Raw genomic sequence first — 17,742 nt, forward strand, 5'->3', positions numbered from 1 at the left:
TTCCACAAGCTCAGAAGAAGGCAAGTCCTTGCCAAAATCTAGTTGAAACTTACAGTACCTGTGCAGAGAATGAGAGTTTTTCATTAATTCTGACGCAAAGAGATTGGCTTTGTTTAATATTCTGTGGTTCCTGCTGACTTGGCTGGGTGTCGTAATCCAGGGATGTCAAACCTTAAGCCTTTTTTAAAGCACGAGCTATGACTTTGGTTGCCTACACTTCTGTATGCCTTCTTTTTTTTCCAGACATGAACATAATTGCACCAATTACAGGGAGTTGTGCAACTTTACGAACTGTCTGTAAAAGTTCTGCACTTAGAAGATGGGTGGCCAGAAGGGAGCAGAGTATCCTTCTGTTGCAACTCTTCTGAAACTTCGTCTCTACCTTTGCAGGGTTTGTCATGAGGCAAATGTTTTGAGCTCGTACTCCAGCTTTCCTGACCAGCTATTACTTTTGATGGCTTTTTAGCTTTAGGTTTATTCTTCATAGAGCAAAGATAGCAGTCAGTCCCACGCTTTCTGGGGAGAAGCAGGATGTGGTTCTGCTTTTTAACTTTACTGCATTATAGGTAATAAATGGCTTTAAAAAATCACTGCACTGCAGAGTGCCTCTCTGTATTCTCTGTAAGTGCTTTTTATAGTGCTCTTGGCCAAAACAATGCTTCTCCATATGATACAATGACTGGAATGTGGTTGGGGCAATGGTCAAACATTTGGGGCTCAACCTGTCTCACTTACTCTGTAATTCCTGAGCAACTTTGTGTTAATAAAGTTAGTAGGTTTGAATTCCAGTATATAACAATGCTTTGAACCTTAACTTTGGTGTGGTAGTGTTCAAACCAGGATGGGTAGTGGTGTGTCTCTGACAGTGTGGGGTGTCATTGGAAATTGTATTCCATGTGCTCTCTGCTACCTTGGGAAGGAACCCATGATGCAAACAGTACTGAAAACTAAGTGCCATTGATGTGATGTGCCTGATTCCCTGGTTAGACAAATGGTAACAGTTGCCCATAAGTGTGGGACCTGAGCAGTCAGCATCTGCATGTGGTTTAAATTGCAAACCTTTTGCTTGGCTCACTGAAGGAGGGTGAGGAGTACAACATGGTGCTTTACTGCATGTTTCCAGAATCTGAAGATGACTCTGAACTGTAGTGGTTGAGTGGTCTCATGTTCATGAAAGAGCTGATCTCCTGAGCTCTGTTTTACACCGTTTCCCCTTAGCAGAATTGTCTCTTTGCTGCTTTGCACTTCAGATGACTTGTGTGAAGATTTGAATAAGGCTTCTGGCACAGGGATCAGAGAAGCTGGCAAACCTTGTGACTTCCACTTGAGGGGACTTCTTATTAGCTTCTATATCCTTGTCTCAGCTGTGTTAAAACCACAGGCTCTAAGCAGAGCTTTCTGTCATGTGATACTGTGTATACTTCTAATTCAATTTACGGTAAAGTTGCACCCCCAAAATGTAAGTGTTCAGCCTATTTTCTTGTTGCTATTGTTGTCTTCTAAGAAAAACACATGGACAACAACTCCTACGTCTTAGATGTGGTATTTTTATTTGACTGTGAGTGCCTTTATTTTTGTTCAACCACAGCAAGCAGGAACATCCCATATTAATCTCCTAATTTATATTTGAAATGAAAAACTGTCACAACACTGGGGCCATCCTTAATTCATGGATTGTGCTGGCTGCACTCCAGCAGTGTAGCTAATTACATTCTGCCCACATCAAGCTGTCCTTGCTGCGGTGGCTTTTTTTTTTTGTCAGTTGCTGGCTTGAATTTTTTGTGTAGTCTCTGCAGCCTGACTTCACATTTTCAGTGCTAATGGAAAGCTGCTTACAATGACTAAGCATCTCTCCCTGAAAGGGAAGCCCTTGGGTTGCTGGGCAGAGGCAGCACAGAGCTGGGTCGCAGCAAGCTGCCTTGGTTTGGTAGCTGTGTGCACTCTGCTCTGTTGCAGCTCTGTTGCAGAGGGGACGGAGCACCGTGACTTCACATACAGCATTTGTTGATCACCAGAGGGGTAGGAAGCAGCAGAATGGTGCTGTTAACCTGGAAGTAGCAGCAGCAGAGGAGGTCAGTCTTGCATAATTGGGATAAAGTGGGAATTCACATAGCGTTTGTTAATTCCAGGAGTCCTAAAATTAATTCAAAGGAACTTGCTAGAGCTGCCATTTGGGGGCGCAGTTCTCCTGTAGCTCTGTTAAGGTTGTTCCTTCCAAAAGGGTCACCTGTGCACACAAACACTGCCTTGCTGCACAAGGAGTCAGGGCACACAGCACAGGTGGCTGTGTAGCTCCTCACTGCTGTATGTTCTGTGTACTTCTACACGTATTGCAATCTTGGTTCCAACAGAACTGTATATAACAGCTTCCCACTGTGCCCAGCTTCCAGCATGACCTTACACGTGTGAATGCACAGCTGTTTGTCCCCAGCATTTGCCAAGCAAAACCCTTCAAATCTCTGAAAGCTGCTTTTTCATCTCCCAAGAGGAGCTGCATGAGAGCTGGCTGCAATGTCCACCTGTTTGGCTGTGCCTTGTTGGTAAGTGTTCTAAATAGATAATCTCCTTCATCTGGAAGTTCTGCAGACTTTTTACTTGAGCCTTTTAAAGCTGAAGAAGCTGTGCTCTGATCATCATCTCTGGTCATTCCGGAGTTTCTTGAGCAGCCCTGAGTGTTTTCCATGAAGCCTGTAGTGAAACCCTGGGCTCTGCTTTGCTGCCAGCTCTGCTGGGGCGGCTGCTGTTTCGGGATATGGCAGCCTGGAGCGGCAGTGACCCCTCGCGGGCAGAGGGATCGGGTTGGGAGGTGTGCAGCTGTAAGCGATGCTAAGTCTTTTCCTTGCACGTTTGTTCTCTGAAGCTGAGATGCAGTGTCCCAAGTGTCCAGAGCAATCGTGTTTCTCAGCCCTTGGTGAACGCAGAGTTGGTGTACAGCTGTGTCGGAGGAGCTGGAAAGAACCCAAGACTTCTGCTCAGGTACTTTTCCCATAGTCTCTATCTTCAACAAAAGCTGTCTCGTCTTACTGGCACCAAGCTAGGAGAGATGCACAGTGCTGTGATCTCAGCCCCTAGATGATGATTGAAAGCTCTGAGTCATGCATGTGCAGATGACAGAAATCTTTAAGAAATGATCTGCCTTCTATTATTCAGTTTTGAAGCACTAACTCTGCATGCCCTGCTACTGAGTGATGCCTTGTGTGCACAAATTAACTGTGCTCCTCCTAGAAAATCAGAAGAGATGCAGCAAATCTCCTGTGCCTGTGCTGTGAATTTCTGATTGCTGAGGGCAAAATGCATCTCTCAGTAAAACTGGACAAAATCAGAGTTTGCGTTTCCAATTTAATTGTCAGATTCCAATTTAAATGTCAGATATTCCCTTCTGTATGATTTTAAAAGTTTAGTTCAGGTCATGAGTTGTGGGAATGAATTATCTTGCAGAACTTCTGAATGAGGCTGTATTGTAGAGCTACATCCATCACCCCAAAAACCCAATGCTCAGAAGCAGGGGCTGAGGATGGAGTGATCTATCTGGATGTTTGCTATGGGAGTGCCTTGTTTCTTTGGTGCTGTGAAAGTGGAGGAAGGAAAACCAAACAAAAAGGAGGAAGAAAAAAAAATATGTAAGAGCAATCACTGGGAATGCAGCACTGACAAAATTTTGTCATGTGTTGTGTTTTTTTTTTTTTAGGGTCAGATGGTAGCTAAAGAAAGTCTGGAATAGCATTTAGTGAGAGCTTTGGTGTCAGACTGTGCTCAGGGGAAAAGTGAGTCTGCATTGCTGCAAGTTCCTTTTCCAATGGAGATCATGCAGAGGGCGTCAGGCTCCAAAATACATTTCTTCTAAATGTGGGAGCCTGTTTGATAGCAGAGTGCTAAAGGTGAAAAATATATGCAGGAAGATCTTCAGGAGGAAGGAAAGAACGTGGCAGGTGCATTGAGGCCACCAGAGGCATGTCAAGCCTGTGTGGAGCAGAGCTTGGCCTTCTAATAACCTGCAGCAAAGTGCTGGTGCAGCTTTTCCTTGGATGTGGATCTGGAGCAGAAGCAATGGGTTTGGACAGTGCAGGAAAATGCCAATAGTGCAAAAAATAATCATAAAAAAAGAAAGCAGTTCACTCCTAGTCACCCTGAAAAACTCAGATGTAAAGTTCTTAATGCAGAACTGGTCAAAATACAAGAAATAAAACGTTGCGGAGCCCCTTCTAAGTTTGGAAGATGGGGATGTAAAACTGAAAGCGCTCAGTGGCAGAAAGCAATATGCAAATGCTGAACTTGTTTTGGAAGATCTTTCTGTCAGAGATGGATGTGCCTGGTGGATGGGTTCTGGTTGCTGAGAGAAGCCGGGGGGAGGTGAGACATCAGGTTCCACGGGTCAGAATAAACCGCGTTAAAATTAGCGCTGGGGTGCTCTGCCGCTCTCCAGAAAAGGATTAAGCCGTGTTAGGGAGCGAGGCACAGAGCAGTACCGATCCCCTCTGGAACCCAAGCTGAAATCGAGGGAATCGAGGAATGGTTCGAGGCGATGGTTTGTTGCGGTCGATCCGGGTGGGCGCATCGCAGAACCGCCCCGTGCAGCTTTGGGCTTTGTATGAACGAAACGAGCCGGCTGCGGGCTTCCCGGGGGCGGGGCGGGCGCTCCGCCGCTCCCGGCCCTCCTCCGGCCCTCCTCCCTCCCTCCCCGCCGCCCTCCTCCCTCTCTTTCCCCGCACTGCCCGCCGCCCGCCGCCGCAGCCCGGCATGCCCCAGCCGCTGCCCCCCACGCAGCTGTACGCGGCGGAGCGGGCGGCGGTGCTGACCTCGTGCGTGCTGTCGTCGCTGGGCTCCGGGCTCCTGGTGGGCACCCACGCCCTGTGGCCGGAGCTGCGGACCCGTCCCCGGGAGCTCCTGCTCTACCTCTCGTTGGCCGACCTCCTCTCCGCCCTCTCTTATTTCTACGGGGTGCTGCAGGACTTCGACAGGACCTCGTGGGACTGCGTGCTGCAGGGTGCCCTGTCCACCTTCTCCAACACCAGCTCCTTCTTCTGGACCGTGGCCATTGCCCTCTACCTCTATGTCACCATTGTGAGGGGCTCGCCCACGGGTGCGGGTTTGCTCTGCTGCTTCCACATCGTGAGGTGGGTGCTGTGGGTCCTGCGGGCCCCTGCTCACTCTTGAGGGATATGGTGCCTTCCTCGAATTCCTTTGGAATGTGGGGTTTGCTGCTTCCCAACTAACCTACCCTGCTTATTCCCCACTACAGCATCCAAGGGAAGACGTGGAGACGTTCAAATAGTTGGCTTAAAGGCACACAAAAGTGTGACAGCGACTCAAAATCCTGGCTTCTTCCCTTCCGCTGCCTCCTCTCACATCCCAGCAATCACACCCCAAACTTATTTGCAATCCCTGCTCTGCTTGAGCTCCGTTTCCCATATTTCTCTCATAGGCAGTCTGTCAGTCTGTCTGTCTCCCCATCCCCGGCCAATTGCTGTAACCCAGCACTACAGGGAGAGCATCAACCATGAGCAACATGCTGCAAGGAGAGCATGGAAGGTTGTTTTGGCACATTTGATTGAAAGCACACAAAGCAGCCCACAGTGGAGCTCGGTGTCTTGGTTTCTGCTGTTCAGAGAGCTGATTTTCCACATCGTGTTTAGTAAAAGCCTTCATTATGCAATTTAAGCTTGGGTAATCATGTGCTACCTCTGCGCTGAGCAAAACAGTGATCCCTCAGTGCTCTGTGCTGCCAGGCTTTTGCACTACGTTGTGTGAGGAACGATTGGGTTTAAAGGAAAAGAAAAAAAGCATCAGATTAAGGAAAGCAGTGCATTTTCTTTGGTCTGCTTCTCAATGGATATCACCTTTTATTTTCAACTGCACTGCTTGGGAGCTGATGGGATTAGAGTTGAGTCCTGGTAAAGGTGGGCCAGTGCAAGACAGCAAGGCGAGGTGGGAATCTGGGAGGAAAGGTTGAATTCTGCCCTTCCTGTTGCAATCATTGCTTGTTGGTGAGATGTGCATGTGGGGAAGCCCAAGGTGCTTTCATGTTGACATCTAATTTTCTTTCTGCTCATCACTCACTGTGTGAACTTGGTTGATGCTTAAACTTCTCCCTCTGGTTTAATGTCGCTCAGCATCTTTGGGCTTCTTGGTGAGTTTCCAGGTTTGCCTTCAGATCTTCATGGTAAAAATAAAATGCCATCTTCAGCTGAAGGTATTATTCAGCTCTGCTTGCTCCGTTCAGAAGGCAGCATCCATAGCTTTCATGTAAGCCCTATTAACAGGTTTTGCTTCGTAAGTAACTCACTTTCTGCACAGAGCTGATGTTTGGAGCATCTTTCTGCCTTTTGATATATGAAAAGCAGAGAAAACCATCACAGGCTTGTCCTCTTCCCATTACCTCCTGATTCATCCTCCTTCCCCTTCCCTGTATTTCCATCACTACCTGAGAACTTGGCCATAAACACAAAATCTGGGCATGGTGTGTGATGGGGGCTGCCCCCACACGTTCCAGTGCTTCAGAATGCAGCCAGGAGGATTCTGTGGTTATGGCTGGAAAATCTTGTTGTCTCACTTTGCAGGTTGCCAGTGCAGTCACACAGCAACCATTGTGTGAAGAGCTGTGCTGAGACACACGCCTGGGAGGGATGGGAGGCAGGACAGGATTCTGTTGGATGTGAGCTTCTCAGTCCTCACCAGCAGTTACTCACTGGGCGAGTGTTTGTAGCAATGAGTGTGTGTCAGACACTGAGCATAACCAAGCACTTTGCTCTTAGAGCTGGGCAGAGCCAGCTAAACATCTGCTGGAAGTCAATACCTGGAATTTTTTTAGGGAAATTAGCACGTTGCTAGGATGAAACCTGATCAACAGGTTTGTTCCTTGCTGAGTCGAGTCATGGTAATGCATTTGCCTCTCCTAGAGCCACACAGGGCAACTGCAGGCTTCACTTTGGTTTTAAATTTGTGTTGAGCTCAGATGAGCTTTGAAAACAAATTTGCAGTTTGCTTTGAAAATATTCATAATACTTGTAAGGTGCAAACTGTGGGATCCAGAGGGTAAGTTTCCAGGCAGCCTCACTTGTTCTGGTTTCTGAATCTCAAAGCACCACTTGGTTGGGTAAAGGTTTCTTTGCTGTGAGAGCACCTGATCCAAACTGAGCATGAGGAGGGGAGCAGATCACACCTTGGGACTGCTGCTGGCTTTTAGCAATTGCTGTTGACCTCTGAAGTGTCTGTGCTTTGTGATAGGACTCCACAAGTGTTTATAAATATTGAGAGAGTACATAGGACTCTTTTTGGGTCTGAGACCTCAGAGGGCTGTTTCTGTCCCTATGTCTTGCCTCAGGTGCAGAGATCTCTTGGTGGTTCTGTCTTTTAGTTTATAAAAGCTGTAGCTCAGTGCTAAAGCCAGCTGAAGGGAGGCTGCCTGGTGCACTGCTGTCGGCTTCTAACAGCTCTCAAAAGAGCCTATTTGATATCAGCAGGTGGTACTTTGGTACCCAGTTAATGTTTGGGTTGGAAAAATGCAGAAATTGGAGCAGGTTTGGTCTGCAGTTGTGTTTACAGCATGTGCCTGAACCTCCTGAGCTGAGCGTGGATCTCTGGAAGCTGACTTTTCTCTCTTGGAGAACAAAAACTCCGCTCCCCTGTGGGAAGTGCCTGCATGTTGCTGTAGGATCTGACCTGTGCTGGCTGACAGCAGCAAATCTTTCCTGCATGCAAGAGCCAATGGTGGGGGAGAGAAAAAAAAAAAAAGCACCTGTCCAGAGTAAATCAAAATGTGGTGTTCAGCAATCTGACCCCAGGCATGCTGAGGGCAAGAAAAACAGCAGGCTTTAAGCCGTGAGCAGCTGCCATGTAAGGGTTCTTGTCTTAACTTGCATGAATGCAGTGCTTGTTAATCTGGAATGAGATGCTGGATTGTATGTGTTTGTATTAATAGATGTGGGGTGCTGCATGAGGGAAATGGGTGCTGCTGTGTCTGCCTTGGGGATGGAGTTGCAGCCTGTTTTCCCTTTTATCTCCCACACTGATGGCATTTAGGTCTCAGGCCCAGCATATGTAATTATCTTTAGAGGCTCAAAGCAGAGTTTCTGCCTCTTTGTGCTGTCTTGGATCCTTTTAATTCCAGTCTTCAAGCATACTTTGGGTGTGTGTATTGTGTACAGATCTGATTCTGCTAGATCAGTATGAAGCACTGGTATTTTCCAGTATTAGTAAGCTGTTCTCTAGGGGTTCTTAAGAAAAACCTAATCATGAGTCTGTTCTCCTTTCTACTTTGCTAAGTCATTTCCAAATAAGCTGGAGATAAAGAAGTTCCTTGAAATGTCTGATTTTTCTCTAGAGTCCTTCTAACTTCCCTTTCAGTTTGTCATCCTTTGTACTTGTGATAGCCTTCTGATCCCAATATGCTGCTGCAGTGATAATGGAAGCACAAATCACGCTCCTGATGTATGGCAGTTCTCCATTTTCCTTATACTGGTTGGACACTTGATTTCTGGTGGTTTCTTTCAGACCCTCACTGGCTGGTGAGGTCTGCTGTTCCATACTGTAGCCTCTTAATGTGTCTATACGTCCTCACACTCCTCTCTTTTACGTTTATACTTAATAATTTGACCCACTTTTATCTTTCTGTATCATTCTCTTTCTTTTTCAGGTCGCTGTAAAGATAATTATTTAAGCAAATTAGTTTCTTAATGCATTTCTTTTTTCCTTCATGCATCTGGAGAGACTGGGAGGACCATGCTGGAAGCTCAGTCTGTGCTCTCTGAAGCGTTTCTCACCCATTGATAAACTGTGCCTTGTAAGCCTCTGCAGAAGCTTTTTGGGAGGGTGAATATGGGAAGGGCAGGAGGTGTGCTCAGCTGAGAGCAGGCCAGTGTTACAGCCATGAGGTGATGTGAGCTGTAATGGGCCAGGGCAGGACTGTGAAGTCCTGGGTATTCACAGCAGCTGGAAAAGGGCTTGGGTGTTTTACATTTGGCTTTGGGAAATATTTCAAGTGTTTGCTTATGGCTTCTTGTGGGCAGCCCGAGATGCTGAGCGAATTAACCATGTGTGTCAGCACTGCTACTGTTCTGCTAAATGCTTCCCTGTACTATCATCTGCTGTCAGGAAAGAAGCTGAAGTCAAAACACAGCTCCAAATAATGTGAAACTAGCTCCTCTTGGCTTAATTACTTCAAATCCTGTTACTGGTGCTTTCCCTAACAAGCAATTCTCCCTTTGTCCTTCAGAAACTATTATTTTGCTGTCGAAGTATCTACTATGTCCCCTTTAAAGCCAACAAAAAAATCAATACACCACTACCATCACCAACAGTAACAAAACAAATATTGCAGAAATGATGGAATAAAAGGGTAGATTTCTTTGTCACCTGTGCCAAGCATCACTTAGGAACCAATGCAGGATTTGACTGCTTATGTTTTGAGAGCTGTGAGTGGGCCAGCTTGCTCCTGCACTGCTGGGTCCTGCAGGATGATCACGTTACACCGTGCTCTGGTTTGCTGAGTCTTGGAGCCACCCCAGAAGGGGATGGGAGGAGTGGACAGGATGTCTCGTGTCTTGCTGCACCCTGACTGCTTGCTGCACAGGCAGGGTTCTGGTTCTGGTCCTCATTGTGGAACATCATTATGTTTCTTTCCTTTGTGTGTCCTCTGGGATGAGAACCCAGGTTCCTACAGTGAATTTGAAATGGGACTGCATGGGCTTGCATTCCTCATGAATGTGCTGTCAAATACTTGCTTGCTGCTGTCACTTCCCTTAGGCCTGATGCAGGTGTGTTGGTGCTCTGTTTCTCCTAGTCTGTGTGGGGACTGCACTGAGTGTGTCCTCGGTGTGACCCTGCTGCTTGTTCTTTCCACAGCTGGGGAGTCCCCCTTGCCATTACAATTGCAGCTGTGGCTCTGAAGAAAATAGGCTACGATGCTTCCAATGTTTCTGTGGGCTGGTGTTGGGTCAACTTGGATGCAGAGGATCGAGTGCTGTGGATGCTGCTGACGGGGAAAGTTTGGGAGATACTGGCCTACGTGACTTTGCCTGTGCTCTATATCCTCATCAAAAGGCACATCAATAGAGCGGTGAGTGCTTTGCTGCTTGCAGCTCAGGTTACAGGCTTATTATGTGATTGTATCCTCCGGTGCTCTGAACATTTTGCTGTGTTTTAGCAGCTATATGGACAGGAATTGCTTCATACACTGCTGAAATACATCCCCCGCTGATTCAGCAGCCGGTAGCATCGTTACACAGTGACTTTGCTCCGGAAGAATGTGAAAACCTCTTGAAAACCTAAGGGGTTATGGAATGAAATGTGAATCCTGCAGTGGGAATCGGAACTGTGTGAAGGGCAACATTCTAATCAGTCATCCATACAGTTCCACTTGCACCAAGCCCTAGCCTTACCTAACCAAACAAAAAAACATCAAAATCAGATGTACTGAAAAATGTTGCCAGTGCACACCTTGTTGATGTGGTGAAGCCATAGCAGTGATAAAACGGACAAACACAGCTCTGGTTAGGGTAGGATCCCCCTGACAAACTCTAGGACCACTGTAGTCCCAAACTTTTCCAGGGGAGCTGGGGCAGATTTGCTCGTGCCTGTCACCGCCAGCAGACACAAAGCAGACAGGACTCAATGTTCCAGCAGCTGTCGAAGATAGCAATGTGACTGCCTGGAAAGCTGATCCTCACCAGCAAGGCTCACCCTCCTGCCCTGCCAGGGACATGCTCTGCTCTCCCTTTCGCACTCCCCGTCTGACCCTGGTGGGAGCAGCGCTGAGAGCCACTCTCAGTGATCATAGCAGTGTCTGAGCAGCTGCACAGAGGGCCTTCTGGACTGGAGAAGCCTTTTCCTGTGAGGAGAACATGCTCTTAAGGAAGAGCAGTACCAGCCAGAACTGGGTTTGAGCTCTATTAATGGGTTTTACAGGGGTGGTTCTGGCACAACCTGGGAAATGGTGAGAGTGCTACTATAGGGGTGGCATACAATATGCACACAAGGGGCTTTCCACTTTTTGTTCACATTTCTGTCTCTCTTCCGTCTCCACAAAAGCATGCAGCTCTCTTAGAGTATCGTCCCATTCTCTCAAGTGCACCTGCTCTTCAGCCATGGACTTCCACAGCAGACAAGAAGTTGATTCTCATCCCTGTCATCTTCATCATCCTCCGCATCTGGAGCACTGTGCGCTTCATTCTGACACTCTGCAACTCCCCTGCAGTGCAAAATTCAGTCCTGGTTGTCCTGCATGTAAGTATTGTCGAGACAATTCATTTGAAGGAAAATCTTGGAGGGGAATAAATTCCTGTTGCTCTTAATACACGCTTTGTGCCAGGATGCAGCAATGGCTGGCAAGAGCATCTGCTCTGGGATGCTCAGCAGTGCTGTTCCAGCATCATCTAGTGGGCACTGAGTGTAGCTGCAAGCGGTGTGGCTGCTGCCAGGAGAAGGGAAGCAGACTTAGAGCAGCAGCACTGGATGCTTGTCTGCAGCAGTCTGTGCTGCTTTCAGATGCAAGGCTGTAGTTTCCTTGATGTTTTCCTCTTGTAGATTGAAGTTGCTGACTCACAGTACTGCAGCTGGTCTGCCCAGACATGCATTCTTCTCTTGGAAGTGCCAGTAGGAATAGCACTGCTTAATTCCTTTCTTGCCCTTGCAGGGAATTGGAAACACGTTTCAAGGAGGTGCCAACTGTATCATGTTTGTCCTCTGCACGCGTGTGGTCCGAGCTCGGCTGCTGTCCTCCATTTGCTGTTGTCACCACGATGATGTGGGTTGGCCTTGGCGAAGCTCGAGCAGCAGCCGGCAGCACGCAGACCCTGCTAAGAGTGAGGACGTGCCAGACCCCGAGCAGACGAAGCCCCTGCTGCCCAGAACCTGAACCTCATCTGCCTGTGTCTTGACACTGATTCCATCCTGCTGGGTAACCTGCCTGTGCACTGCTTCATGATCCAATGCAAGGGGTTGGGAAACAGCAGTTGGCAGAGGGAGAAAAAGGGACTGTGGGACTGCTCTTGAACTCACACGCCATGCATGCATCTCTTCTCTACTATACAGTTGAGATGTATTTAGTGCCCCAAGTGTGGTAATGCAATGCCTTTACTGTAACAGGGAGGCAGAGGATCAGTGACTCCTCCAAGCTTATGTAGGAAGTGTGCAGAAACAGAAACCTGGCAGCAGTTCTTTGTGGTTTCAGGTACATACATCGATGCTGTGTGATGCCCTTGTTTTGGTAAGCATTAAGCTGGGCTGCCCAGACTCCTAGAGAGAAGGCTGAAGGCTCCCAGCTCTGTAAGCCATCCTCTCACATACTCCTATTTCTGTTACTTCTAGACCACAAAACCTAGAGGAAAACAAGAAGGCAGATTTTTAATGAAAAAAAAGCCAAAAAAACACACAATTGTTTGTATTTTCTATAGCAAACATTTGCAGAAATGAACTCATTTCTCATGAACTGCCTGGGGAGAGAGGGCAGCTGTCAGGCTCCCGCTGCTCCCAGCACCCAACTGTTCAAACTCTACTCTTGTTAGCTTAATTTTAGTTATGTTAACAACATGCAAAACAGCTGAATGATACAGTGAGCTCATGGGAGTAGGCTAGTCTCTTATTCTGAGTGAAAACTTAGCATTCTCTTGATTAAGACATGAATGTATTTAAGCCCTCTTGTACATCAGCCGGGGAAAGAGATGCAGCCAACAGAGAAGCTCCTCCTGGTGTCTTTAGTTCATCACTGAAGCTGATTACAGCAAAGCATGGTGGTGGGATGGGGGGTAAGTTTGGTGAGGAAGGTCTGGAGATGGGATTGTAGAAATACTTGGCTGCTCCTGGCAGGTCCCCTTTGGTTCTAAGTGCACAGGCAGGGAAGGGGCTGGGGCAGTGTCCCCTGCATCAGGAGCCCATGAAGATGACTTAGATCTTCCATCAAATCTGGACTGGAGCAGTTCTTTTCTGAGCTAGTTGTGAAGGTGGCTGAGCTTGGGGAACCTGGCTGTGCTTTAGGAATGGATCCTCCATACCTGTTTTCAGCTGCTGCAGGGGATGCCCCTCGAGTTCCAGCCTGTTGTCCTGGCTCAGGTGAAGTGCTGGGTTTTAACTGTTCTTCATTTCGTGTAGGTGTGGGATCATCCCCGAGCCCCACAGGGGGAGCTAAAGCCTGGGGAAAAGCACTGCTGGAGCGGCTGAGTACAGTGAAGATGTCCCACTGCTGTGGGTTCCCATCCCTGCTGCTGCAGTCTTGGACTTTGCTCAGGATCCTCTGGAAGATACTTTGTGGCTCCTTCCAGCTTCCTGGTTTTTCTTCCCTCCTTCTCCTCTCGTTCCACCATACATCTTAAATTGTTTGGAGTTTGGCTTTTCAGTCTGACGGGACAAATGTGTTGTGAGTTCTGGGGTGAATGAATGTGGGTGTAGGGAAACTTTAGTTGCTGCTGAATAGGACTGCCCTGGGTGTGGGTTCCAGTCCTCATGTGTGAGCTCTGCTGGGGAGCTCTGGCCTGGCTCACACTCTTCACTTGAACATGGACAGACATCGGTTTGTGGTGGAGATGGATGGTTCCTCTTCATGCTTTGTTCCTCCTTCTCAGTGGCCACGGGTTGTTCCCAGGGTTTGTGGTGGCTGCATGCTTACTGCCTGCTGGGGGCGTCTGAACTCTGGGGGCATCTGGGTGTCTTCTCACAGCAGGGAGGGTGCATCTGCTGTGCTCTGTTCTTGGCATGTGGGTGCCGGATCAGAGCTGGGAAGGGTCAGCTTGTTGTTTGCTGTTTGCAGGTGCTGTTTGAACCTATTGACAACTCCTTGCTTGTGTTTTTTTAAAATATTTTCTCCAACTTCTACAAAATAAAGTTGTGTTTCTTTACCAAGGTGTTGTTCAAGCGTGTTGTGGTGGGCCTTTCAGGGCCATGAAGAATATGGATCCAAGGTCTTTCTTCAGGTTTCTTGTGTGTACCTTCACGGTTGTGCTGGAGGACAAATCTCTTGTGTCTGTGTAGACAAATGTCTCTTCATATCTCTTTTGTGTGCATAGCATACAAAGCCTTTCCGATCTTTTTGAGCAACCTGTTCACCACTCTGCACTATTGATTCCCACTGGACGATTGCTGAGAACTGTGATAAGCTCCAAGCGTGTGGGCCTTGCTTTCTGTACATGCTGTTGACCTTATGGGCTGTGGCTCTTCAGCTATGCAAGATTACGAACATTATCTAATCATGAAAATACAAATTGAATTTCCTCCATGTGAGGTTATGCTGTAAAGTATGTGGGGCTAATGCTGGTGAGAGCTGGAGCTTTCCCAGGCCTTGCCCAAATAGAGAAATTCAGATTTTTATGAAAAAAAAAGGGGCAGGCTGTCAGCTGAGCAATGCTGTGTAAGTTGTATGCACTCCAAGCAGTGACAGAGCTTTTCTTGGCTGAAAACTTCATCCATCTCACAGGACTGGGAGGAGCTGAGCCCCAGTGCAAGCAGTGCTGCAAGCCTATGACTATTTTTACAACTGATTGAGCAACTCTGTCTGTTTCTAGGGTTGCACAATGCTTCCCATCTGAGATACTTGCTTTTCTGTGGCTTAGAATTGTACCCCAAATTGATCCATAAATGTTCTCTGCTAGAGGCCTGCTGCAGGGCCGGCGAGGAAATGAGTCCAGATGCTGCAGAGAGCAAGCAGAGGGAAGCTTGTTTATTCTGCAGTGTTAGAAGTGATAGGCAGCTCCTTGCAGTATTTTGGCTGCTCTGTCAGACGGATTTGCTGACAACGCTCTGCCTTGTGTCTACAAGGCTTTGAAAAAAATGTTAGTTTGCACTTCAAGGGTTGTCTTTTAGTTAATTTATCCTAAATACTGCTGTGACTTTGCCCCTTGGAGCTCCTCTGCTCAGCTGCTCCAACGCAGAGACCTGGCCTTGGTGTTAGAATGCAGGGCAGGAGTTGCGTGCTGGCTTCCACCAGCTCTTCTGGGGGTCTTAGAAGTTTGCAGAATGGCTTTGAAGATCTCAAGATGGAAAGAGCTGTAGGTGTGGAGTGTGTTGTCTGCCTGCTACGGACTGGAGGAGTGGAGCCTGGTGAGGAGAAGGAAGGAAAGGGCTGCAGAGAGCAGAGCTTGTTAAACAAAAGGAGCTGGAAGGCAACCAGGCAAAAGATGAAGATGACTTGGGGTGGTTGTAAGGAGAGGATAAAAACTCTCATCCATGCAAACCTGCAGGGAGCCATAGAATTGGATGCAGTGGCACAAGGTGGCAAAAGACAAGTCTTGGCTGGCAAAACCATGCTTCTGTCCTGCACAGAAATGCAAACCCACTGAAGTTCAAGAGGGCACCGCGGGCATTTGGGCAGTCAGGCGCTTCTGCGGAACGAAGTGCAGATGGAGCTTTAATATGCAAGCATTCCAACACTTTCTGAAACATCTGCTTCAGCAGACAATCATGCCAGTGGAGAAAGGACTGGGCAGTTCTCAGAGCAAGCTATCAGGGCTTAATCCAGTAAGTTCACAGATCTGCCTGCCCCTCTGTTCTTGTCTGGGGGATGTGTGTGTGGCTGAGGCTCTTCTGAGGTTATCTGACAGTTGCTGTGGAAAAGGAAGAAAGCTGGCAGGATGCCTCCCAGTATTGCCTTTCTGCAGCCAGGGTAGCGTCTTGCTTGCCTCCTAGTTGCAGAACTTCTTGTGTGCTGCTATTATCTGCAAAATGGGCCTGTTTTATCCAGGATCTGCTTTTACTGTTGATAGATGTTCAGACTGCCATGCCTACGTCTTGCTTACCTGTCCAGAAGCCACTTCACAGCTAATAAAGCAGTATCTGTATGTGACTTGTTTGCAGGTAAATAACTTGTTTGCTAAATTACGTCTCACTTTGAGGCTCCAGCTGTAGCTCGAGACTACGTGTGGTGTTGCCTTTCCCCTTCTATACATACAGTTCCTTCCCAAACTGTGAGTGAAAGAGCTGCCCGTGTCACTCATGGACAGGCTGTGCTGTTGGAGTGCCTCCTAATGAGACTCCTTACCCCAGGCACTGCAGCTCCCAGCCTAATGGCAGCTTTTCCACGGCTTGCTGCTGCTGTTCTTAACTGCATATGTTGTCAGCAGATTGACTCTCCTGGCAGGTAAGCCTCATCTTTTAATTATATTTGCTCCCCTTTTGGCAGAGATAACAGGATGTTGTAGGGTTTGGCTGTGAGCTGGGTGTGAACAGTTCCTGCATGCTGGCATGGGAGCCCTGAGGATGCAGTGGACAAGTGCAGAGGAGAGAAAATAGCAGTGCTGGGTTAATGCCTTCAGGCAAACGCACTGAGTTCTGGCAGCCACTGCCTGGCAGGTGATTTGCTGAGAGAAATGTGATAGTAAAATTCCTATGAAGTTGGCTCTCTTGGTGCTGGCTCTGCTCTTTGCTCAAGTCCAACAATCTGAGCAGTTGGAGGCAGCAGTTATTGCCCTGCAATTACTGTGAAAGTTCAAGGAGATTTGCTCCCCATCCTGTCTCCCTTCATTGACATCTCCCAAGCTTGATGCTGATGGGCACCTTAGGGATGATGCTGCCTGGCTCTTGCTGTGATTGGCAAATACTCAAAGCATTCTGCTGTCATAAGCAAATATTTATGCTCTGATGAAGAACTTCTGATGGCAAATGCATCTTCTTTTTTATTTCCATCTATGTCAAGGTTATTTCTTTAAGCTCAGGGAAAGGGTTTAAAAACCATGGCAGAAAAGTCTTCTGTTTCACAATTACCAAATATTGGAGTAGCTGTCAGCCTGCCCAGAGCTCCCGGAAGAACGGCACTCTTCAAAGGGCAGGGATTTTTTGTGAGAGGTTTGTCCTCCTTGCAAATTCGCCACCCTTGAGGCAGAATAACTCACTTGTCATTGCCTTCTTCTAACTAAAGATCTATGAAAGTGAGAACTACGATAGCTGCTGTAAGCTGGCCCATTTATTTTGGGACTCTTTGAACAATGTTTGAAGGCAGGATGGTAACAGCTCCTTCAGTATTGCTGTTAGTACCTGCTGGCTGCAGATCCCCAGTGGGAACACTGAGGCTGGGTGAGAGTTGTTGGTGCAATGGATATCCTTTGCATCTCTGTACAGCTAAAACCCCAAGGGATAGATATGTGGGAGCATGGAGCAGGATTCTGAAGGATCCAGGAGTGTTCTTGATGTGAGCCACTGAGGACAGTTTCCATAAGAAGATTATTGACTTGGCTTTTGTGAGTCCCTTCCAACCTGGGTTATTCTATGATTCTACTTGTCACAAAATGTGACCAAACAGCGTTGTGGAGGTCGTCGTATTACGACAAGTCGAGGAAGGGATGAATGGCAGAAGTCTTGGAACTGTGTTCCCTGCCCTGAAGCAGAAGGGCTCTGTTCCCCTGTCCATTTTTAGAGTCTTGCCAGTTTCTAAGCTTTGCTTACAGTAAGAGCTGACAGCCAGTTAGTCCACCCTGCCCTGCAAATACAAGGCCACATGTATCACTTCCTACTGCCGACTGAACGTTTACATAAGCAGCTTTGGCAAGTACACCTATAGGAAGCAGTGCCTGGCTTTGCTCCTGCTGAGCCCTCACTATTTCTATTGCGTGTTCTTTGCCCTTTAAAAGATCTATCCAGTAATATTACTAATGAATGCAAAAAGGTAATCAAGGACAAAGGAAATACGCTGAGTAGATTGTGTACCTGATGCCTTCATCAGGTGGGGATGCTGCAGCCAGCTGAGGAATGCATGCAGGACGCATGAAGCGTGTCTGGCTCGAGATTGGCATTTTTTTAACTGTGTGTTAAAGACAGCAGGGCCAA

The 17,742-nt window shown here is 47.6% G+C and overlaps 1 protein-coding gene across 18 annotated transcripts in view; it reads left to right on the forward strand.

The window, feature by feature from the left end:
- Window positions 1-13,830, forward strand: part of GPR157 (G protein-coupled receptor 157) — a 43,556-nt gene extending 29,726 nt beyond the window's left edge. For 11 of the 18 annotated variants that reach the window (XM_042831443.1, XM_042831448.1, XM_042831447.1 and 8 more), the window contains 5 exons: window positions 244-2,976; window positions 4,948-5,114; window positions 9,841-10,054; window positions 11,026-11,220; window positions 11,630-13,830. In XM_042831443.1, the coding sequence (XP_042687377.1) occupies window positions 2,824-2,976; window positions 4,948-5,114; window positions 9,841-10,054; window positions 11,026-11,220; window positions 11,630-11,851 (951 nt within the window). In that variant the 5' untranslated portion in view covers window positions 244-2,823 and the 3' untranslated portion in view covers window positions 11,852-13,830. Of the gene's footprint in view, window positions 1-243; window positions 2,977-4,722; window positions 5,115-9,840; window positions 10,055-11,025; window positions 11,221-11,629 lie in introns of those variants that run through there. The other 7 variants (XM_042831455.1, XM_042831452.1, XM_042831454.1 and 4 more) reach the window with 7 other exon arrangements.
- Window positions 13,831-17,742: the final 3,912 nt, after the last annotated feature.

The sequence above is a fragment of the Centrocercus urophasianus genome, unplaced genomic scaffold (assembly GCF_019232065.1).
Source record: "Centrocercus urophasianus isolate 14NV4802_14NV808 unplaced genomic scaffold, USGS_Curo_1.0 seq_36, whole genome shotgun sequence".
NCBI lineage: Eukaryota > Metazoa > Chordata > Aves > Galliformes > Phasianidae > Centrocercus > Centrocercus urophasianus.